Genomic DNA, 24,943 nt, shown 5'->3' on the forward strand with positions numbered 1-24,943 from the left:
GCAAACTGGAAGCTCATAAGTATGTCTTCTAGATAAGAGCATTGAAGTGTATGTTTTAATCATAATAACATTGATTCATTGTTAAATTATATAGGACATTTCAGAACAGTACAAGGGGAATCTGGTGACCTGAGTTATATTTCTACCATGTTTCCCCGAAAATAAGACCTAGTTGCACCATCAGCTCTAATGTGTCTTTTGGAGCAAAAATTAATATAAGAGCTGGTCTTATTTTAATATAAGAGCAGGTCTTATTTTAATATAAGAGCAGGTATAATATAATATAGTATAGTATAATATAATATACTAAAATATAATATAATATCATATCGGGTCTTATATAATATCATATAAGACTGGGTTTTATATTAATTTTTGCTCCAAAAGACTCATTAGAGGTGATGGTCCAGCTAGGTCTCATTCTCGGGGGAACACGGTAGTTATGACAGTAACATTTTGAGACTGAGCACAACATATACTATTACTCTTGAGACTGTTTTCTTATCTGTCAGATGAAGTAGCAGGACAAAAAGTTTATTTCTGAAGCTAAGTTCAAAAGTACTTGATAATATGCTTGCTGCTAAGGGCAGGGCCAATTCCTCCATTAGGCAGAGTAGGCACAGAGCTTGGACCTTCAATACTTTTAGGGAAAGTGTGTTAATGTCTTTAAAAATTAGAGGGGAAAAATGATCTTTTAGGTCAAAGATAACACTTTGATATATAACAATAATATATGTGTTTTTATGTGAATGGAATTGCAAAATATAAGCCCACGAAGGCAAACTGCCTAGGGCCCATGAAAGTTACAACACAGCCCTGGCTAAGACAAAAAATTGTGACTGAAGGATTAAACAATTTGGGCTCCATCTTTTAACAGATCTGGACCTAAATTTAGGTTTGAGCTTCGTCATCTTAGATTGTGTTATTCAATAAAAATGAAATTATTTCTTTTTGCCAATGCATATGCTCTACCCCCTTCCGCTTTGCACATTCTTTTCCACGCTCATTACATGGTCATGATCCATTATTCCAACTCAAGGAACACAATTCTATCCTGCTGTGTAGCCAGACCTCAGTTTAACTCCTTCACTTATTTGCATACAACACACACACACACACACACAATGGATCCTCTTACTTGTGTGTTATCTGGGGCATGATTTCCTCCCAAAAGTTTTCTTAGGCCACCTATTAAGAGCATTAGATGCTCTTTTTGCAGTTCACACTGTCAATTCTTAGGTGTTGAGACTCACTCAGTATTGTTCACTTCCATATAGCAAAATGCGATATTCCATAAATATTGCTGAAAGAACAATTCTGAGCCTCATTGATCCCATTTATAAAATGAAAATGCTAAATCCACTCCACTGAGATGTGTGAAAGAAAAGTCACACACATACAACGATGCACAACTAGTTCGTTGGGGTGCGTCATTATAATTTACCCTAATTCTCCAAGTATTTATAAAACTAATAGCATGTTTTAGTCTAGAGTCTATACTTAGGTACTGATACCTTTCAGAGTTAAAATAAATAAATATTAAAAAATAAAGAAATAAGCCTTGATTTACCTTTTTAGTTTAGTTGAAAATTTGGATGAAAGTACTATTTAGCACTGAGCCAAAGTATTATGAAAAGTAGAAAGTAAATTACAATCTAATCCCTTTATCTCTCAAAAAGATGAAATTTAACTAACACAACGATATTCTAATTTTACATTTCAGCTGCAGATACTAAAGTATTTTAGGAGTTAATCCTTTTTTAGGTAATAGGCCTCCACATAGAGATAAGATAGGCTATCTACAAATGGACTTTTTAGTATTGTGCAAATATTGAAGCATAATTAGAATTAAAAAATGGTGCTGATAAAATTTTCTGCTTTTATTTAAGCTTGACCATCGCAAATGCATGACACTAAGATCTCTCTTATGATCACTGTGTTTATTCTCATGAATATAACTATATTCATAATTTTAAGTAGATTTGTAATGGCCAATAATATATCTACATGTTTATACCTTGACTATTTTTTTTCTACAAATGAGTGTCATGTATATTAGTCTTACAGGTATAACAGCAGCAACACATTTTGCAATACAGTTAATCGTAATTTAGTGCATGTTCTACACATTCACATAGCAGACCACTCTAAAGTATATAGTGATTGTTTACATACCATTTATTAGTATATGCACAGAAGGTATTCATTAGAATAACTTTGGAAATTATCTTTAAGGGGTTCTTTCTTTCAGCTATGGGATTTTTTTTCTTACTGTTCTAATAATGCATTAAATGTGGAATGATACCCATCTGGGGTAGGGATTATTAGGTTGGTGCAAAAATAATGGCATTTTAAAAGGTTACAAATGATTGCAAAAACCACAATTACTTTTGCACCAACCTAATGCTAATAAAACTTCCAAGCTCTCTTTCCCCATCTCTTCATTGATTTTCAGAAGTAGTTCAAGTCCTGGATCAAAGAAAATTGGGTACCAGATGGCTTTTACCTTAACATCTTTGAGTTAGGAGAGTGTTCTTACTGAGAGTATTCTTGCTACCAATTTCCACATAATGAAATAAATCCTAGCCACAGTAGAATGCGACTTCCAGGAATCGCAGGTGTAATGTCACAGGTGTATTAGCACGGCCAACTTGATCGTGGATCAAGTTACATCTGGGACTGTCGCATTCACCACTGAAGTTTAAAAAAGCTGCTGAGAAAGTAGCAAGAACACTTGGGTGCCATTTTTTTAGCCTATTAGCAGGAATTTTGGAGAAAATGGCCACACCAAGTTATGTGTCTCACTTACTAATGCTTCTCTTTATCCTTGCCATATGTTTATCCCCCCACCACCCCAAATTTATATGGGTCATATTTGGTTTTGCAAATTATCATGATGTTAATTATTTTTGCAAATTATTATGATGTTACCACATAGTATAACTGGAGAAATATATTACTGGTTTGTGTACAGGTCACATTCCTGGAAAATAAAATTCATATCAAATTGTTTTGTTTGAAGGGGAATTTTAATCTGAGAAGAAGAGTAAGGATCAGAGGTTCGTGGAATTCTCTCTACATTGGTAACCATTCTAAGCAATACGTGATAACTTATCTGAAATTAGCAAACTTTTGTGTTGCTATTTCATTCAGCTGTGATGTGTTGATTGCCTATTTGACATCTTGTGTGAGTTCTGTGATGTTGTATATAAATAGGGAATAAGCAAAAAGTGGTGTAAATGATCCTTGACATGATGTTGTGTTTTCTTAGGAGAAGGAAACAAATTTCCTTCTCATAGAAGTATTTCAGAATGAATTACAGTGTTCAATCAAATTAAAAATATTTATTGAATATTTTATGCAAATCCCCATATTAGTAACTTTGAACGCATGACATAAGACCCTGCTTTCAAGTCTAAACAGATTCATATGCAAATTCATACTTAAAATGGAGTGATAAATATTAAATATAGAATTATATATTTTCTGTCACATTAGAGCACAGTAGGTAATGTATAATGAACTCCTGGAAAATATGATCAAGCATATGGACTCACATTATTTGAGTCCTTAGTGTAATGCTTTGATTCAATTATCTCACATAGTTCTTTACACTGGATGTATAAAATGGTATCACCACATAAAAGAAAGTATTTAGTATTCACTGGTTCATTTTAATTGTATAAACACACCAGAAAAATGTACCTTTATTTCTTACTGTTGAAATTTCATTAGACTGTATTGGTACTGTGAAACTCTAAAAGGATTAAAATTGTTCATCCATAGAGGCTTAAGTTTGGTCTCAATAATCGTTAGCATTTTCTATTACTATAATAAATGGTAAAATTAAAGAAAAAAGCTTTGGTACATTAAGATCTTAATCAACATAATCAACTGACTGAAGAATGAGTAATTCCTTTTATTAACCAAGGGTGGATTGCAGCTTAATTGATCACCTGTGATGTGTGGAGACTTAATTAATAACTCAGATGTGCCAAAATGCCTATTATATTATATTCTATGATTGGTCTTGGCATCCTATGTAATAAAATTAGTACCTTATGGGAAAAAATGGTTGTGATAAGTATTTCAGAAGAACAATGAAATCTCTGTAATTGTAAAAATAAAATAAGATTCAGTGAGACAAATGCATTAAAATGTACATGTAACGGAAAATGCAGTTTGTTGTATAGTCAGGAGAATAATTGCTGTAGTGTGGACTGACTCGAATCAGATGGATTCTTCTGGTTGAAAAAAAAAAAGAAAATTCTGGAAAAAGACTGATTATTTAGAAATAATGTTCTGATCTTCCCACAGTAGTCACCTTATATTTTATTTTCCCATCAGTATATTAGTCTACATACCTGAGCTGTGAGGTACTAAACAGAAAAAGTTGTAAAACATTCTGAAGATTATTTTAGGTTTAGAGGTCTACAGCTTTGCTCTTCAGAATTTGTGGTCAAGCCTCATTGGCATTACAGGGAGTTTGTTAGAAATGCAGAATCTGTACCCCACGCCAGACTTGCTGAATTAGAACATAGGAGTGATCACAAAATATGGTGAATGTTTAAATAAATAAATAAAAAAAATTACAGTAAAAGACAAATTGCCAATAATTCCCCCCAAAATACTCCCTCTCACTTTGAACACAGTTGTCCCATCTTTCTTGCCACTTTCTGAAGCAGTTCTGGAAGTCCTCTTTTGTGAGTGTCTTTAGTTGCACTGTCATGGCTGCCTTAATGTACTGAATCTATTCAAAACATTTTCCTTTCATGGTCATTGATTTTGGAGAAGAGCCAGAAGTCACACAGTGCCAGATCTGGTGAATAAGGTGGATGAGGACACACTGTAATGATTTTATTTGACAGAAATTGCTGTACCAAAAGCAATGTGTGATACATAACACAGAGCATTGTCATGATGGAGGATGAAGTAAAGACACTCATGAAAGAGGACTTCCAGAACTACTTCAGAAAGTGGCAAGAATGATGGGATAAGTGTGTTTGAAGTGAGGATAATTATTTTGAGGGGGGTTAATGGCAATGTGTCTTTTACTGTAATATTTTTGTTTTTATTTAAATATTCACCATAGTTTTTGATCACAAACTATAGATATTTAACAAGAGCCCCTGGAGATGTGAATGTATATCAGAGTTTGAGAAACACTGGTCTAAAGGAATTATGGAAAGCAGAATGCTAATGGATGGTTTAATAATTCTTAAACTTTGTGTAATCATACTGAATTATTTTTGAGACTTATAATAAGGAAATGTGCTTTTAAAAGGATTTCTTGAAAATGAAATTTATTAACTGGAAATGACATAAAATTTCATTAATTTTTTGCATTTTCATTCCAAGAGATAGTGGTCTGTACTGTGGTCTCAACCCACTTGAGTCCTTCTAACTTTAACTCTGTTTGAAATTTTAAACAAGTACATCTCCCTTACATAATATTTTCACACTCTAAAATTGAGCTTTTATTGTTCACCATTAATAGTCAAGCCTATTTAGAAAGATTCTTTTCTAAACATACTAATTCCTGAATTCAATAAATGTTTACTGATAGACCTATATGTATATAACAATGTACTATTCACTAGTGAGGAAAATTTAATAAAGTATAATCACTTAGACATAATTTGAATGATATATTAATGGGAGAGTAGTTTATACACATAAGAAGTTACATGTCAGGCTTGAAATTAAATAAAGAATTGGATATAATGTAGAATTTTTAAAAAAAAATCATCTCATTTCAGATATTGCAATAAACTAAAAGTTCAGATATTATCTTCCCAGGAGTAGACATGTCTAAAAATTTTAATTGATTTGGGTCTTGATGAAGTGGGCTTTGGAAAATTAATTTATCTAATACCCTGTAGGTTATATTTTAAATAAGAAAGATTAAGGTTAAGAAAACGTGTTAGTAGACATTGTATACTCTTTTCCATGAAATGAAGTCCAGGAAAAGAAAAAGATCTGAAAATCATGTAGGAAAAAAAACAAAAGCAAGGAATATATTAACTGACAATATAAGAGATGTACTGACTAAATGAAAGTATCAAAGCTATTCAGTATTTTGAGTCAAGACACTAGAAGAATGATTATTTGTGATATTTATAATGAAGGTACAGTGTTTCGAAAAGGCTAATTAATAGGCTTGTAGCTACATTGACCATACCTAGGAAGAATAAATGTTGGGCAAATTATTTGTGTGTTTCACGCAATTTCCTATTTTTATTTTATTTTGTTTTTTTGTGTTTGTCAGTTGTTCACTTTTCTGTAGCAGTTTCAAGTTTCCAAGAAATTCAGAAGGTACAGAGTTTCCCCATATACCTACTGCCCCTATGTATGCGTAGTTTCTCCCATTATCAACATCACTGATCACAGTACTGTCTTTCTCTGAAAGTAAGACCTAGCCACACCATCAGCTCTAATGCATCTTTTGGAGCAAAAGTTAATATAAGACCAGGTCTTCTCTTATATGTGACTCGGTATTATATTATATTATAGTATATTATATTATATTATATTATATTACATTATATTATGTTATATAAGACCCAGTGTTATTTTACTATAAGTAAAATAAGGAAAACTTTACTATTATTATATATAAATACAATATAATTAATATATATATTAATATAATCCTATATTAATTTTTGTTCCAAAAGACACATTAGAACTGATTTTCCGGCTAGGTCTTATTCTGGGGGAAACATTGTAGTACTTTTTAATTAATTAATTAATTAATTTGTTTATTTGTTTGTTTTTAGCAAGGGTGAACCTGCATTGACGTCATAATCACCTAAATACATAGTTTATCTTAGGGTTCACTCTTGCTGTTGCACAGTCTGTGGGTTTAGACTAATACTATATAAGATTGAATGTATAGGTTTTTGAGGATTCTATCAATATATGCTATCACTTATAGACTCTTTACATAGCCATAGCCACGCCCAGTCTACTAATGAGCCTGTCAGAGGCATTCTTTATTTCTGTTATGTTGTTTTTTTACTTCTAGCTTTATTTTTAGTTCTTTCTTAGGACATCCATTTCTCTGTTTACATGGCCCATCTGTTCTTGCATGCTGTCCTATTTTATTCATTAGAACGCTTACCACTTTTGTCATAGTTGTTTTAAATTCCCAGTCTGATAATTTCAATGTCTCTGCCATGTCTGATTCTCATGCTTACTCTGTCTCCTCATCTGTGCTTTTCACCTTTCTGTAAGCCTTGTATTTCTTTTCCCCCTTGATAGCCAGACATGATGTACTGGGAAATGTTACTGCCGTAACAGTCCTTAGTAATGTGAGGGTTAGGTGTGGCGATGGAGGCAGTGTCCTATAACCCACGATCAGTACCAGTGTTTCTCAGTGAGCTCACGCCTCTACACTGTGAACCTCACAGGGATTTCTCAATTTTTCTCCTTCCTTACTTGGGACAGGATGGTAAAGAGCGCTGGCTGGATTAGATGTTTCCCTTTCCCCAGGTCAGTTAGACTCTGGTAACTAGTTTCTTTTGAGGGCAGGCCTTGTTAAGAACAGAGTGATCAGAGGTATTTCTCTTGTTAAGAACAGAAGTATTTCAAAATGTTTCCTCTCCCCTCCCCTTGTCAGAAGCATAAGGGAATTTTTCTCAGATATTTACTGTGGAAACCAGGTCGAGCTCCTGCAGATAAATCTCACAATATTGAATTGCAATCTGACTGGGGTCCCCCTGGAGTTATTAATTTTCAGAGTTGTGTGCACTGAGACTCCAGCAGTTTGTCAATTCCAGTTCAGGTTTCCCACCCCATTACTGATTCTGGGGTGGTTTCTGCTCATGAGTTTCTGCTCATCATAAGCCATGCTTCTCTCTATCCCCCTGTCTGTCTCTCCAATCTTGGAAGCAGTAGTTTGCCCTGAGTCTTCCCATCTCTTATGAATCCAAAAAGAGTTCAGCAAAACCTGTATACTGAAATCTATAAAATGTTACTTAGAAGAACTTATTAATGTAGAGATATACAAGGTTCATGGGTCAAGGTTGCTGTGATGTCTGTTTCCCCAAAATTCATCTAAAGATTCATGGAATACCAATCAAAATCCCCACAGGCTTTTATATATAAATTACAAGGTAATTATAAAAATTAAATGGAAAATGCAAAAGACCTAAAATAACAATTTGTTTTTTTGAAGAAGAGCAAATTTGGAGGACTAACATTATCCAATTTCAAGACTTATAAATTGCAGTAATAAACACACAATGCTGGTATAAATATAGAAAAATAGATTAATATATAAAACCTGAGATTTTTGACAAAGGTGCAAAGGCACTTCAGTAGAGAAAGGATGCTGATGCTGGATCAGTTGGATATTCATAAACAAAACAAAGGACTTGCCTTCATGTCTTGCTCCATATACCCAGGTTGATTCAAAATGGACCATAGACCTAAATGTAAGAACTAAGACAACAGAAATTCTAAAAGAAAACATAAGAGAAAATGTTTTTGATATTACGTTGGGCCCAATCTATTAATGAAAAAAAAATTAATCAAAATTGAAAACTTTTGCTTTTCTTATTTTTATTTAATCGCACCACTGTTTGAAATGGTTTTATCGAATAATATTTATGTAAAAATGTTTTGACTGTATTTTAATGATCTTCAACCAGTGTGAAATAATGCATTTTGCTATAGATCCTTCAGTAAATGTATCATTAAATATAATAAAAACAAGAACAATAATGAAAAAAACTCAGGCATATGTGCAACTCTAATTATTTACTAACAACTTTTACAGATGCAATATCCACCTACTCGTTCTCCAAAATATTGGTGCTTAAGGTTCTAAAAGAATAGGTAATGGTAGAATTGTACTGAAAATTATCACATTTATAACATATAGTTGCTGACAAATATTTTTAAAATGAAAAAAGAGAGTTGAAATAAAAGTGACTATTGCTTCAATAAGTTTTAAAGCGCTTATAGTATTGAGCAGAAAACCTGAATTACACAAACTCTCCCCCAATTTTTAGTAGTGTTTCTGGAAAAAAAAACAAAAAACAAAACAAACAAACATCTAAAATGTCTTGAAAAGGCATTTTAAAAGACAAACATAATTTTGGCAAATGTTCCCATTACTTATAATTTAATCAATTCGTGTTTCTGTAAAGTCAGTGTTTTGTGATGTAAAACCATTTTATGCATCAGATAATTTCTATACTCCAAGTATAGCATTACATGATGTATTTTAATACAGTTTACATCTGTCCTGTTGCATGCTTCACAGGCTTTGGAGAGCTTCCCTGTCATTTAATACACTCAAGAGAAATACTGCTTCAACATTAATCTTATTTCTAAAGCATGTTTGCATTAACCTTTAAATCTTCTTAATAATAAAACAACAAAAGTAAAGAGATTGCTTACAAATCATTGTGGATGAAAGCATAAATGTCAGTGCTGGACTACTTAGAATGCATTGCCATATTAGAGAAGTGGATCTGAATCCTTTCGGTCCTAAACCACCTTTTATAACAAATGTTTTATCATATCCTGACATAAAATGCATGCCTAACGGAAAGCAACAACAACAACAACAAAACAAAATCAAATATTTAAAATAAAACATATGCTAACAATAGCATAAATGAAGCATAAAACTAAATAATTACAATTTTAAACCGTGTATATCCATACATAAATCTTAGCATAGTTTCCAAGAGGAATTAAGGTACTCAGATATTTGAATCAACTTATAATTCATTCATTAATTCATTCAATCAATGTGTTTATTGAGCATCTAGATGCAAGATTCTGTTCTAGATATTGTGAAAATAATAGCAAAGAAAAGAGCAAAATTTCCATTATAGGTTTATAGCAGGTAGACAGAATATACACACAATAAATAAATAAAGCACATGTAGTATACTGATATATGTGACATGTAGAGGTGGTTTCAAGAAATACCTAAAGGAAGGAAGGGATCTACTGAAATTGATATCTATAGAGAAAAGCATTCCAGAGAGATGGAACCGTAGAAAGGTCCTGGTTCAGAAGAGGTGCTTATGACTTGTGTTACAAGGTGAAGTGAAAACAACACTTTGGCTGGAGAGGAATCAATTTTGGGGTGGGAGACTGAAGTAAAACATGAGGTCCGAAGAAGTGACCAGCAGTCAGTCAGGAGACCAAATGCAGAATTGTAGGTCCTTGTCAAACTTCAGGTTTTAATCAAAGTGACATGAAAAGTGTTTGAAATTTTTTTGCAGTGAAGTGACACGATCTAACCTGCATTTTAACAAGATTACAGGGGATAGTTTGTTGAGAAAATAAGTTTAGGAAGAGAGGTGCAGAGCAGTCTGGGGCATCTTGGAGTTCTAGACCTGCAGGGTGGCAGTGGGTGTGGTTAGAAGTCGACAAATTTGCCAAACACATCAAAGGTACAGCTGGAAACATAATTCAATCCTTCTAGACAATAGTATTAATTATATTAAAAATCAATTTGCTGTAGTAGTGATTTTTTTTTTTCTATTTCAAGAAACTCTAGGTGTTCCATAGACCAATCTGAGGGGAAGAGAGGAGAGGCCTTCAGCCAACAGCACTCCTATTTTTTGGTTTTGTTTTTGGCTTTAATGTTACCTTTGAGCAGGATTAAGAATTTGAAGAAACTGTGCAGCTGTTTAAGAATAATTTAAATACCATTGCATTGCACACCAGATGCATGTTTTCTTTAGCTTATTTAAATCGCCATTTTGTTTTTAGTGTTTTAATTTATGTTAAATTACTCTGGAAAAATTAACATGCAAAATTAACTACATCTCCACTCTATATAGAAATTATACTTCCTAAAACCTGTTGAAGTGCCAAAAGAAAAAAAAGAAATAGAAGCTTTATGTGTCCCTTGTTTAGAATGTTGAAAGAAATTACCATTATCTATCTTCAGTTGTAGACATGTTACTAGACAAGTAATATTTCCCCAAACTGATCATTATGTAAAAGAAGAATAGTAGATATTTTGGTTGCTGTTATTAATTAATCGTCATCACATTAAATTCAAAGTGACAGGTCACATTCATAATATTGTCCATTGACCTTTTTTTAATTTGTTTTTTTCTTTGAAGCTTTTGGAAATATGACCAAAACATTGATGAAATGTTGGAAACCAGCTGAAACACAGTAAAATTCAACCCAATAGAAAGGACTGCTTTGTCTTCATCCACGTTGGGAATTTTCAAGAAGTGAACTATGACAATATATCATTTTTTGCTACTGTTTCTATTCTGGGTATGTCTGCCACATTTCTGTTCTCCGGAGATAATGTTCAAAAGGACTCCTGTGCCTCAGCAAAGAATTTTGGGCTCACGTGTACCTAGGAGTGATGGCAAAATTCTGCATCGTCAAAAACGTGGTTGGATGTGGAATCAATTCTTCTTACTGGAGGAATATACTGGATCTGATTATCAATACGTAGGCAAGGTAAGTCTGTATGAAAATAGTAAATATTTACATTCTTTCCTTATATGTCTCAGTAAGAACAATTTATTTGAAGGTCATCAAGACCATCATTCTTATAAATTTGATTCTCTAAATATTCCTAAAGCAATTTTTGTTCATGGAATACAAAGTATAATTTGAAAAACTGGATTAAGTAAATATAGTATGATAAGAGTAGTTATTAATTTACTAGAATTAATTATGTCCACTAACTCATGGATTAAAGAAGTACTAAAAATTGCAATTTTAGAATTTATAATTATAGATCAATGATAGTGAGAAAACAATATGTCAATATAATAAGAATGAATTACTTGCATTATATATATAGTTCACATTGCTGTTGACTTCAGGCAGAAAAAAGATGTTTCAAATTTGTTTAATATTCTACAGAATGAGAAAGTAAATGTCATTAACATATCACCTAAGCACAAAAATAATTGCTTATTTATTTAAAAAAAACTTATTCCAGAGTGAAACTTATTCCATTCCATGTGAGTGTTATTTATTTTTCTTAAGTCCCACAGTGGATACATTTATATAAAATAAAAATAAATAGGAAGACAAGCAGGCAAAAGCAGTTTTTTATTGTAATATGATATGGACAAAAACGAGTTATAATTCTTTCAGTTATAAAAGTTAGCAAGGAAAATTAGTTGTGGTTGGAAATGGAATGAGAAGTGTGATATACAAGTACTATAATAGTAAATGCTTTTATGCATTGGATTGTATTAATTTCCAATAATCTTTCTTGGCCCTTTCTGAATCTAATTAAGGTTAGGTTAGAGTATGTCTTAATAAAATTCATTGTATAGTTCTTGTTTTGTTCTTTTTTTTTTTTTTAATGAACAGTCTATGAAAATATGTCAAGAAAAAAGTGGTTAAACACACTAAAAAAGGAAAACAGATATAATCACATGTTAATACATCACATGTTAACTCTATAGAATTATGATAGAAACGTTACTGTGTTGGTGACTTTTACATTAACCTAAACTTAATAGCTTCATTCAAATAAGTCAGAGTGTGTTAAAAGTTATTGTTAGAAAAACTGTTTTTGAGAGAATACATGCTCATTGATTGTTAAAACACTTTGGTACTTTTTTTTCTTGTTCCAATTACTTCAGTGATTTTTAAGTGTCTCACAAATTGGGAAAGATGATTAAAGATTAAACATCATATTGAGTAGGAGAAGGAAAAGAAACAGCAACCTAAAAAATATTAGCAGAAATCACACAGAAGTGGAATTATGACAGGCCTCATCTGATTGAATGTCTAAGATCAGAGGGTTAAGGTGAATTTTATGGTTGTTGGAATAGGCAACTTTTAGTTTCTGAAACCAACCATATGAAAATATAATAATAGAAACCTGAACCATAAAAACTATCAATAGTTTCTTTTGGTTCTTCCTGGACATAGCGGTTAGTGGCTTCTTTGCATCTGTTTTCCTTCATCTAGTCCTTAATGAGAATTCAATAAATCCATGTAAATTGAATTATTCTTACATTATGTACTTTCTCATAATAGTCAAGCTACTTCTTATGTGCTTTCATTTGTTCTTTCCCCAAAGAATGCAAACACTTTGCAATCAGGAACTTTATATCACTCTTTGTTTCTAGCTCTTCGAAAAGAGCTTAATATTTAGTTGATTAAATTGACCTGATTTGTATTGAATTGAATTCCCAGAGTCATCTAACACCACGTGGCTCTCTGATAGGGAAAACTAGTCTAGAATTTTAAATCACTATGGACCATTAAAGCTGGTAAATACTTCAGCTACATGCAGGTTGATATACAACTCAAATTTTATTTTTCCTTGTTCTGCTCTATAAAAGCAAATCAAAAAATTCTTTAATGAGGACAGGCATAAGGAATTTATGAAATGTGTCTACCAGTATGTACTGAATTATTAGATTAACAGAACTATATTAATTGCTGTAGGTCAGAGTTTACTACTTATGTACACACTGTCTATTTTTAGCTTATATTTCAACTTCATTTTGTATTTCTATCATTTGTTCATGTCATGACATGTGAAATATGTATTTTAAAATGTCCCTTATCTGTAGTATATACTTGTATTAATTACATATTTTAAGTATTTATGTTGCATTACTAACTTACACAATGAAAAACCTTACTTTACATATAAATATATAAATTTGTATATGCCTAAAAGGCAACATTCAATATAGACTATTTCACTAAAAATACATTGTAGTGAACATAAGTTGAAGCTAAGATATATTTTCTTCATGAAGTATAAAAAAATTAAAATCCCCCAGATGCTCTTTCCAACATTACTTATAAAGAATTCATTACATATTCTTCCTTCTTTCAGAAATTTTACTTCCAGTTTTTACTTCCTTTAATGTTAGGCATGTGACATCAATTGAATGTCTCAGGTTAGTTTAGACTTAGGAGTAATACGAGACACATACCCTGTTTCCCCGAAAATAAGACCTAACAGGACAATCAGCTCTAATGTGTCTTTTGGAGCAAAAATTAATATAAGACTGGGTCTCATTTTACCATAATATAAGACCAGGTCTTATATAACATAATATAAGAACCGGTCTTATATTAAGTTTTGCTCCAAAATACATATTAGAGCTGATTGTCCGGCTAGGTCTTATTTTTGGGGAAACACGGTAGGAATATAGTGATAAGACACCCCGTTGTAATGTGAAATTTATTGGGAGCTCAGAATGGGAGCAGTGGAGAGAATTATACTGGTGGAGAGAGGTCAAGACTGAAAAGCAGTTGCATGAAGAGGGAGAAAAATTGAAAAGCAACAATTAGCTAACCAAATCCTACCGTGTTTCCCCAAAAATAAGACCTATCCCAAAAATAAGCCCCAGTTAAGATCGTCAGCCAGACGAACACATTTAGTACGTTATGATGAAGTTCCAGAAGAAGATGACAGGACTGTATTTGAATAAATGTAGGTTGTTGTACATGAAAACATAAGACAGCCCCTGAAAATACGCCCTAATGCATATTTCGGAGCAAAAATTAATATGATACAAGACCCGGTCTTATTTTTGGGGAAACACAGTATAAGTGGTTAAAGCAAAGGGAAAAACACCTTACTTCTCATTAGGTTAAAGCCGAGGAAACTTTAGGAAAAGCATATATTGCTTCTCGGCCTTTTGGTTAAGATCAAGTGTAGGAAAAGCATATAACTTTCAATCAGAAGACCTAGGACCTAATCTTGTTTCTCCCACTAATTTTCTCTCACTGGTTAACTCAACTAATTTTTCTTGGCTCTTCATTTTTTCATCTATGAAATAAAAGTTATGATTATATTAGTATATATATATATATATATATATATATATATATATATTTAACATGCTTGTATGTATTTTAATATGATTACATCATAAATGTATGGTGTATGAGTATTTAAAAGCTCATTTAGAATACAATAGAGAGAGAGAGAGAGAGAGAGAGAGAGAGAGAGAGAGAGAGAGAGAGAGAGAAAGAGACAGAGAGAAAGCCCAGGAGCATAATTGTCACTGCCATGACTGTTACTAAGATACCAAGTGAACCAATAATGAACACAAAGCATTACTTTGTTCAGCTCTCAGTGACCAAAAGGCATTTTTATCTAAAAAAATTCTATAAAATACATTCTAAGGCAAACTATGTTAGGTTTAAGTTCTCTTTCTTTTTAACAAGATAATCACAATATTGACCTTTAACAATTTTTCTATATAAAAGATAATACTTCCCTTTTTACACCTTTCAAAGCAAGCCATTTAAAAGTTGAACTTCAAGTAATCTACTTTTGCACTATGTTGCTTTTACATTGCAAACCTTCTATAAACATATTCAAATTTTCCAATTTAAGATTAGAGAAACATTGTGATTATAAACTGTTTTTTATTAGTTTAAAGTACTTTTACATGTAGCTTTTAATCATGGGTTTCCATTGCCTGATTCGGCTGTCCTGGACAGATCATTTCAAATTTCTAGCCTTACAAATATCCAAATAGAATACATAATACTATTAACCTAGATAATCTTGAATTGACTTTTAGCTATAACAAATATAAAGTTCTAAGTGAATTACTAATTTTATTTACTACACAAATTTTGTCTGCATTTTATATAGTAATTATTCTCCAGTGGAGAAAATCATGTTAAAATTGGATTTTTAATCAATCAAAACCAGAGATTGAAAAAAGTATCCCCAAACACACCAGAATTAATAGCATAATAGGTCAACAATAAACTTGATTCTGAGTGAGCATTCTAAATTAATTTTCTCCAGGGAGTAAAAACATAGCAATTTATTTTTTCAAATAGCCAGGTTAACCGTCTATATTTTCTTGATGTAATGAACACATATGCGTACACCATTCAGAGACATGAAAGATGTTCTTGGGGCTCTAAGCCATTCTGACCTAAAACTACGTTATTGACATCATCCTTCTCTAAATACAGAATACATAAGCACGTAAATTCTTACATTGTTGCTTGAATACATAAGTCTTGTCAAGTTCTCCATTATTTAGCATTTTTGAAAAATAGAGACCGTGTTCAATTATTTCTTAATTTCATATCTCTTTCCATGAAGAATCAATGACTTTCAATAGCTAGAGCAATAATGGTTGTTTTTTTTTTTTTTTTTTTAGCAGATTAAGAATACTGTAGGTATTCATAATTCTCTTTTCCTCACATGATTACCTGATCTCCCCTTCTATCCAGAGGTACATGGTTCCGCATAGTTTACCATGGCTTTGTCCTTCCATGATTTATAACCCAGGATTAAACTTCATGCTCCTTCTTGAGTAGCCAATGAAATTTTCTGCCTGTTCCTAAAAAGCTTTTTGTCTTTAAAACCAACTGCTTTTGTCTCCATAAGCATCTTGTTCGTCATGTGAGTTTTAGATACTTCATTTCACCCTTTCTGACTCTAAACCGTACCATTATTGAAAATGATGAAATGGGTCATATACTTTGCAGGTCTATCTCAACTCTATACCTTTAGCACTGTCTTATTTGCCCGCATATCTCCTGACTGAGCACGAGAAACTCAAAATACCTTAGATCAGTGGTTCTAACTGGGGAACAAATTTGCCACGAAGGGGATATTTATCTCCATTTAGAGACATTTTTGGTTATCACAACTTGGGTAAAGGGTGTATACCAGCATCTGGTTGGCAGAGGCCAGGCATGCTGTTAAAACTCTTCCAGTGTATAAGCCAGATCCCTATAGAATTATCCAGTTTAAAATGTCAACAGTGCCAAGAGTGAGGAAGCCTGCCCTAGAGCTTTTCATTTTACCAGAGCCTCTCCATTTTCCTGAAGAGCATGATTTCTACTTTACATCTTTCTGGGCTCTTGCTTCTAAATCTGCTATCTATTATGATCCTGTTTCTCCCCTTCCTAGTTTCCTTTCGTATTTCTTTTAGAGTTTGGATTTTTCTCAAGGCCTGCTCTTCTTCATGTTCTGTTTGATCCTTAAGGTATATATTTGGCCTCTTGTGGATTCCACATGCCCACTGTAAAGGGGAAGTATTTATTCATTCTCTCAGTAAACTTCTAGAGGACGTTCTAGGTCCTAATCTGGTGTTAAGTACACAGTTCTGCAAGTATAATTTCTCTGCTCTCAAAGTGTCTGCCTTTAAGAGAAGAAGAAAATAATAAATAGAGTAACGGGAAGTTATAATACTCTTTTTGCCTCAGATACAGTACAGGCTCCAAAAGCCAAGAACAAAACCGTAAGTGTCAAACCTCCCACGTTCCAGCTCTGCCATACTTGTAAATAAAGTAGAAATAAAGTAGTTTTGGGGTTTGCACTTCATAAATTAAGGTCATTAAATGCTGAGATTGGAAATCTGCTTTTATTTTTTATTGATCTGTTTGTTTCTTTGGAAGGAGTTTTTGATGTGCAGTCCTTCATAAAGAGGTGATCATTGGACATTTCTAGAAGAGCAATCTCTCAGAAACTAAACACAATGTGATTCATGACAGAATACACCAACTTTAAATATTCACAAACTCTAGAAATACCAGCTGTGTCCACCGTATTAGACTGTGTCCCTTTTGCTCTTAATGAATACAACCAAGTCAAACCTGGCTACAGTAGGCTAAGAGGTAGTTGGAACGAGGATAGAGAGAAGAAGCTGTCCTGACCTCCCCACTGCAGTCTTGGTAGGGTGAACAGGATCTCCAGCGAGCATGTGGAGAAACGTCATGTTATATGAGAATTTACAGATGGAAACACTCTCTGGACATTTTAAAAACTGAAGTTCTTGAGACTTAAAATGTTCAGGTGTTATTTATTTACTTATTTTATTCCAACCATGACCAAAAGACAAACAAAAAAAATCACCAAAAAAAAACACCCCACAACAACATTCAATTGCTCAATATATAGAGACCTGACTTGGGTAGTGTGATGGGGTGGAAAGGGTGTAGGTATACAATTATTTTCCTTTTGAACCTTATTAAGTGCAGCCATACAAACAATGCAATGTGAAACAAATACAGTAGGTGATTTTAGTTAGAAAAGGTCATTGAAGAAAGGAATCAGGATGATGTGATTGATACTGGCCAGAACTCCTTTAAATGATTATAAAGACCTTCCTGATGAGGGGACATCTGAACATTTGCATGAATAGAGACATTATTTCCTGGTAGGTAAAGAACACAAAATAAGGTGAACCTGAATGAGCATTTACAGGGACTTTTTATACTAATCCTCGACCAAGGGGTAATAACAGCATTTTTAAATAGAGGCAAGCCCGGCAGAACCCTGATATTTTCTAAGCAGATGACCTTTTGGATTTTAATTCTCAAAATGCATAATATGTTTATATCTTTCAAAACAATGGCATTTTAGCCAGCAGTGATATAGGAAAAAGTTATTTTACAAACTTCACATTTTAAACTATATGCATTTATAGATTACATAAAACTCTTCAGTTTAGAATTTTAAATTAAGATGTTAAATCTCAGCCCGGCATTAAAATTATGTTACCATGTAGGAAATTGAGTTGCAAGAATGTGTACTGTTATAGAAAATTTTCAAAAGGAACATTTCCTATTTTGGCTGTTGCTTAGCTTAACATTGCATCAGTGAAGTTCTCAGTTAATTGGTGTCTCTTCCAAATTCCCAGAAAAAGCTCCAAGACCACTGAGTTTTTCAATTTTCCTTGACACCCATTCTGTCACTATTTACAAGCCAGCATTCACATGGAGGACCAAATTTAGTTGTACGTATTTGCTTTTCCTGAGTCCAGCAGAGCAGAGGGATGGAGTCGTGAATCATGAACCAGCTGGGCTTCTCATCTGTCATAGTTGAGCATTCTCTTTACTTTTTATTTCTTCTTACATCTCAGACATGTAAGAATAACTTACATGTTATGAAGGATAACTTGCCTTTTAGTATGTATGCTTGCAATGACATCTTTACCTTTGTTTATCTGAAGATATGTTTGGCTTTGTGTTACAAAGTTAATTTTTGTGGGTATAGAATTGAAGAATGGCAGCCACTTCAGATAAAATTTCTGTCTTCTAGATCATTAATAGATTGTTGCTATGGAGAAAACAGCTGACAGTCTGCCTCTTTTTTTGGGCAGATAATTGACTTGCTTTTGTCTGACTTCTTTCAGATTTTTACTTTCAGGTGCTCTGGTTTACTTACATATCTTTAATCTGGCTCAAAATATTGGTGAGCTCCAGCCTATAGCTATAGCTTCTTTTCATGGTCAGTTTTTTTCTTTTTTTTTTTTTTTTTTCTCTTTACCTTCAGTTTACTTATATATTTTCTTTCCCTTATTCCTCTAGCTTTGCCTGTGGTAAGGTAATTTCTTCTTCAGTTCCATAGCATGAGTATTTGATATTAATTATTTAATGTTTGTATGTTGAGTCTACATCTTTGGCCTTAAATTGAGTACCTGTTTTCCCAAGAGGACAACAAAGCTGAAAAGCAACTTTTCTCCTATAAATATATTATCTTAGAAAAAGCAGCTTTGTGATCTAAGTTACTGATCTACTTATGGATCTACTTATGGATCTACGTTCCATAAATTTTGTTCTGGCATCTTGTCTTGCTTTTATTACTTTTACGGAACTGTTGTTTATATTCTCTGCAGCAATTTAAATGTTTTTTAACATAATTTTTATTTCAAATAACCTTTACAGTGTCTGAAAATGTAAGTCTCTAAGCATCTTATTATGAGTTGCAAATATATTTCGACCAGTGTATATTGTATTTGACCATTTGAGTATGTATTTGTAACAGATCATTTGATTATTTTTCATGGAGTTAAATTATTTATTTGTCTTTGGCTTCTAAGATTTTCTTCCCTAGTGTTCAGTTTCTCTTCTTGGAAACAACTCCCCTCATACTTTTGTTTTCTCTCTGGAAGTCTGTATTCTACACCCAAGTAATGTAGTGTTTATTTTTTTTTTTTAACAAGGTGTTCTCTTATATAACCACAGCACAGCCACCAAAAATCAGCATATTAGCATTGATACATTACAATCATCTATCTCAGACTCCATTCAGATTTTGCCAGTTGTCCCAGTAACGTCCTTTTCAGCAAAAGCATGCGGTTCATAATCATAACATTACATTTCATTGTCACGCCTCTAGTTTCTTTCTTCTGAGAAAGTTCTCAATCTCTTTGTGACTTCATGACTGCGACGGTTTTGAAATATGAGGCCACATATTTGGTAGAATGTCCTTCAGTTTGGGTTTGCGTCATGTTTTCTCACAGTTAGATTTAGGTAATGCATCTTTAGCAGCCAGCCACACAAGCGATGCTGTTCTTCCAGTTGTATCCTATCAGGTAGCACAGGATTTCACTGTGTCCATTACTCTTGATAACAATGGTTATTGGATTAAAATGGCATTTCCACTGTAAAGTTGCTCTTGTTGCTTATTTACTTTTTATTGCCATTTATTTATTTTAAGACTTTTGTTAGAGCAGTTATTTAGGCTCACAGCAAAGTCGAGAGGAAGGGACAGATATCTCTCTTATGCTCCCTACCCACACATGCACAGTTTCCCCGTTATCAACATCCTACAATGGTACATTTGTTATGATTGATGAACCTACCTTGACATATTATAGCCACCAAAAGTCCATAGTTTACCTTAGTTGACTATTGGTGTAATTTCTATGGGTTTGAATAATGTATAATGACATACATCCATTATTATGGACTCATACAGACTATTTTACTGCCCTAAAAGCCCTCTTACTTATTCATCCCGCCCTATCCCCTAATCTTGGCAACCAGCGATCTTTTTACTATCTCCATAGTTTGTTTTTCCCAGAATGTCATGTTGTCGGAGTCACACAGCATATAGCCTTTTCAGGTTGGCTTCTTTTGCTTAGTAATAGGCATTTAGGTTCCTCCTTGTCTTTTCATGGCTTCGTAGATCATTTCTTTTTCGTGCTGAATTATATTTCATTGTCTAGATGCACCATGCTTTATTTATTCATTCATTGAATGCAGTTTTTGTCTTAGTCTTGTTTTGTCCTGTCCAGGTAATATATGAAGCAGACACAAATGTGCAGGACCAGGATTCACTATATGTGTGAATATGATGTGAGCTATATGTGAATATGATGTGAATAGAGGCAAGATAATTCATTTGATTTTACCTCTTTGCAGCCAACTTAAATGGGTGGCTCTATGACAATTAAAAATGTAAATTTCTCTGCTCTTTCAGTCTCATACTAACATAGCTTCCTGCAAATATCACTTCTGTTTGACTGATTTTATCCTGCCATGCACATGCCAAAGCTGATGCTCTTTACTCTTGCCACCTGCCCACGGAACTATTCCCTTTTCTCTAAATGACAGGGTGTTAATTTTTTTCTTGCCATGTAATACCAAATATTTCGTCAAATGGAACTCTGCCAACTTTTCTTGGATCCTCAGCCCCGGGTATCCTCTTTTAGTGTTTTTTCCTCTGGCTATTTTAAAATTCACTGCATTGAATTTTAGGTAGGTAGCCTCAGGGTATCACATGGTTTCTTTAAAGACTAGGCTGGTGTTTTCCCTGCTTGATCCCCTAAATTGCTTTAAGTGTTTTAAAGAAGAAGAGGGAAACCTTCTGTATATGTTGTTAGTATTACTATTTCTTTTATTTTAGCTGACACTGGGTGGTGAACTCACAACATGATATATAGATGATGTATTACAGAATTATACACTTGAAACCTTTGTAACTTTACTAGCAATTGTCACCTCAATAAACTTCAAAATATATATATGCATATATATTATATATGTGTGTGTATATATACATATATATGTATATATGTGTGTATATATATGTGTATATATACACACACACGCACACATATATATACATATATATGTATATATGTGTGTGTGTATATATATATATGTGTGTGTACACACACACACACCCACACACATATAGTTTTAACTGGAAGTTGTAAGGCAAGTTTCAAAAGCTCTATTCTGGATGTCCATAAGATATTCGACTCCATTCCTCTCTAACTCTGCCATTTGGATTTCTGGGCCAGCTAGAGCTCTAGGATAGTATTTTCCATAGCCATCCAGGCAACAATTTTGTTTTGTTTTCCAAATACTGGTTTAGTAAATATATCATGGATTTTTTCAGCATATAATGTTGAATCTACCCTTTTCTGGATTTATGATTTTTATTAGTGTAATTTTTAAACCAGACATAGCAGTGTTGGTGCGCTGTTGCCTACTTATGCCAGCTTACAAGAGCCCCTTGTAAATTTTTCAGGATGTTTGCATGTCAGTTGATACCCTGGTGGTAGTTTTAAATTGAGTATGGTGTGATAGTTACACCACAGGAACTGGCAGACTACAAATCAGGATTCTACACCTGGAGAGTTGGTTGTTAATGATTTCACAACTCACCACTGTATATCAGCATTTTTTAAATGAAGATATTGCTAGAATTGAATATAATAATTTATGGAATACATACATGTTTTCTGGCATATTGTAAATACTCAAGTAAAATTTGTAATCTCTCCCTCTTGTGTTACTACTGTACTCCAACCAGTGTCTTACCTTCAGTTCTCATTAAATTTCTTAATTATTTCATTGTTTTTATACTGACCTTGACTCAAAATTGAATAATAATGCTTCCCAGCCTCTGATTAGGTTTATTTTCCTGTCATCAATCCTCTCATATTCCTTTCTCTGAGGTGTTTTCTTACTGTTGAACCATGTGGCTTTTAACATTAATCAATACTTCTTAATTCAATTGAAGTTGTTCCTATAATTTAAAAAGAAATGTTTAAAGTATTCATGGTTCATCATGAATCTCACTATTAAAATGAACTGAAGCATATCAATTATGAATACCATATATATGGTATATATATATATATATATATATATATATATATATATATAAAACTGCTGATTATGGTAGATGCCACGATAAGTGAAAGAGGATCGATTCTCCCTAAAATCTCTTAAATTGGATCTTTATACAATTCCATTTTGAATATGCATCTTCTAAGAGAAGGAATGAGTTAATGAACATTCTTCATTTTCTTTAGATCAAATTTTGAAAAGGGCTATCAGTAACAAATCTTTATTAAAGTAGGTAATAAACCAGCAAGACTTCAAACCTGTGACTGCTAATACATTCATCATCTCACACTATGGTGAGTCTAACCAGGTCATGACTTCCTTTGGAAAAACCAAAATGGTCTCAAAGCACTCACAAAAGTAGTCTGTTTCTAATTGGCAAAATTTAAATGGTGCCAAAGCAAATGATATCAAAAATGTGAAGCCAAAGGTATCATAAATAGATATTTTCTAGTTATTCTAGAGACAGTTTTCAAATCTTGTGATCTGATTAGATAGAGATGTAGAGAGCATTTTAATAGTAGAAATTCTTTGCAGTAATCATATAACAAGCAAATAGCATATATTATGTATGTTGTATGATACAGCCCTTCAGAATATGTATTAGGGAGTTCCTCGGCATAAACAGTTTTGGAAGGGAGATGTAAGAATTAGGATTGGACAAAGAGAAAGTTGGTCAATGATGCAGCCCGACAGCCCAAGCCCACCTCATGGGTTCTGTGCAGCTTCAATATTCCATCAAACTCTTCCTTCATTGAATTGAAATGGCTAGACTCTTACACCTCTATCAGATTCTGGATGTGGATTTCCCTCAGAAATTGTGGCCTGGTGAGGCAATCCATGAAGGAAATTTCTCACAGCTGAAGCAACATTCTGTCCTTCCAGGCCAAATAGGGGCTGGCAACTTTATGCATACACCACAGATAAATATTTTAGCCTTATTGTTTTCAGTTCAAACAAAATTGAATAGAAATATTTTGTTATTTTTAAAATCATATGAAAAAGTTCCTACAAATTAATATCTGTGAGGAAATAATGGATTCCCAATGTAACAGAAAATTGGAACATTTTCAGACAAAAATAGTTCTCAAGGAAAACACACTTGTTCCCACAGACAATGGTATCGCCCCATAAAAGTATAAAAATTTGAAAAACATACATATATATTTGAAATAAAGTTTACTAAGTCTACTAAAATTTTGTAAAAAAATGAATTATTTAAATTACAGAAAAGTATGGACTCATTTAAAATAACAAATTTGCACAAATTAATTTAGAAATTACAATAATGTTTCTGAGGGAAATCTGTTTAACAATAGAAATCATGTTGAAAATATCTCAGTGAGTCTTTAGAGGCATTTATTTTAGCATATGTATAAAAGGCATTACACATCATGTATGTTAAAATTAGTATGCTAATGAAGTTCCTAAAATTATTTCTTTCATTATTGTGAATATATATGTATACGTACACTGTGCTTCCCCAAAAACAAGTCCTAGCTGGACCTTCAGCTGTAATGCATCTTTTGAAGCAAAAATTAATATAAGACCCAGTCTTATATAAGACATATTATATAATATATAATATTATACATAATATTATATATAAGACTTATATAAGACCGGGTCTTATATTATATAAGACCCAGTATTATATTGTATTGTGTTGTATTGTATTGTATTGTATTGTATTGTATTGTATTGTATTGTATTATAGACCGGGTCTTATATTAATTTTGCTCCAAAAGACTCATTAGAGCTGATGGTCTGGTTAGGTCTTATTTTGGAACAAATATGGAATATATAAAATTTGCCATTTTAGCCATTTTTAAATGCACATTTCAGTGGCATTAAGTATATCCACGTTATTGTGCAACCATCACCACCATTTATCTCCAGAGCATTTTCTGAAACTCTGTGCCTATTGAACATTAACTTCCCTTCACTCCTCTCCCAAGCCCCTAGTAACTACCATTCTGTTTTCCGCTTCTATGGATTTGACTGTTCTAGGTATGTCAGATAAGTGGCATCACACAATATTTCTCCTTTTTTTGTCTGGCTTATCTACCATAACATTACATTTTCAAGGTTCATTCATGTTATAGTAGTATCT

General features: G+C 32.9%; 1 protein-coding gene across 2 annotated transcripts in view; it reads left to right on the forward strand.

Moving 5' to 3' along the window:
• Positions 1-24,943, forward strand: part of CDH10 (cadherin 10) — a 146,458-nt gene that overhangs the window by 45,795 nt on the left and 75,720 nt on the right. For both annotated transcript variants that reach the window (XM_081053547.1, XM_081053548.1), the window contains exon 2: positions 11,100-11,454. In XM_081053547.1, the coding sequence (XP_080909673.1) occupies positions 11,224-11,454 (231 nt within the window). In that variant the 5' untranslated portion in view covers positions 11,100-11,223. The remainder of the gene's footprint in view (positions 1-11,099; positions 11,455-24,943) is intronic.

This window comes from Rhinolophus hipposideros, assembly GCF_964194185.1.
Source record: "Rhinolophus hipposideros genome assembly, chromosome: 7".
Taxonomy (NCBI): domain Eukaryota; kingdom Metazoa; phylum Chordata; class Mammalia; order Chiroptera; family Rhinolophidae; genus Rhinolophus; species Rhinolophus hipposideros.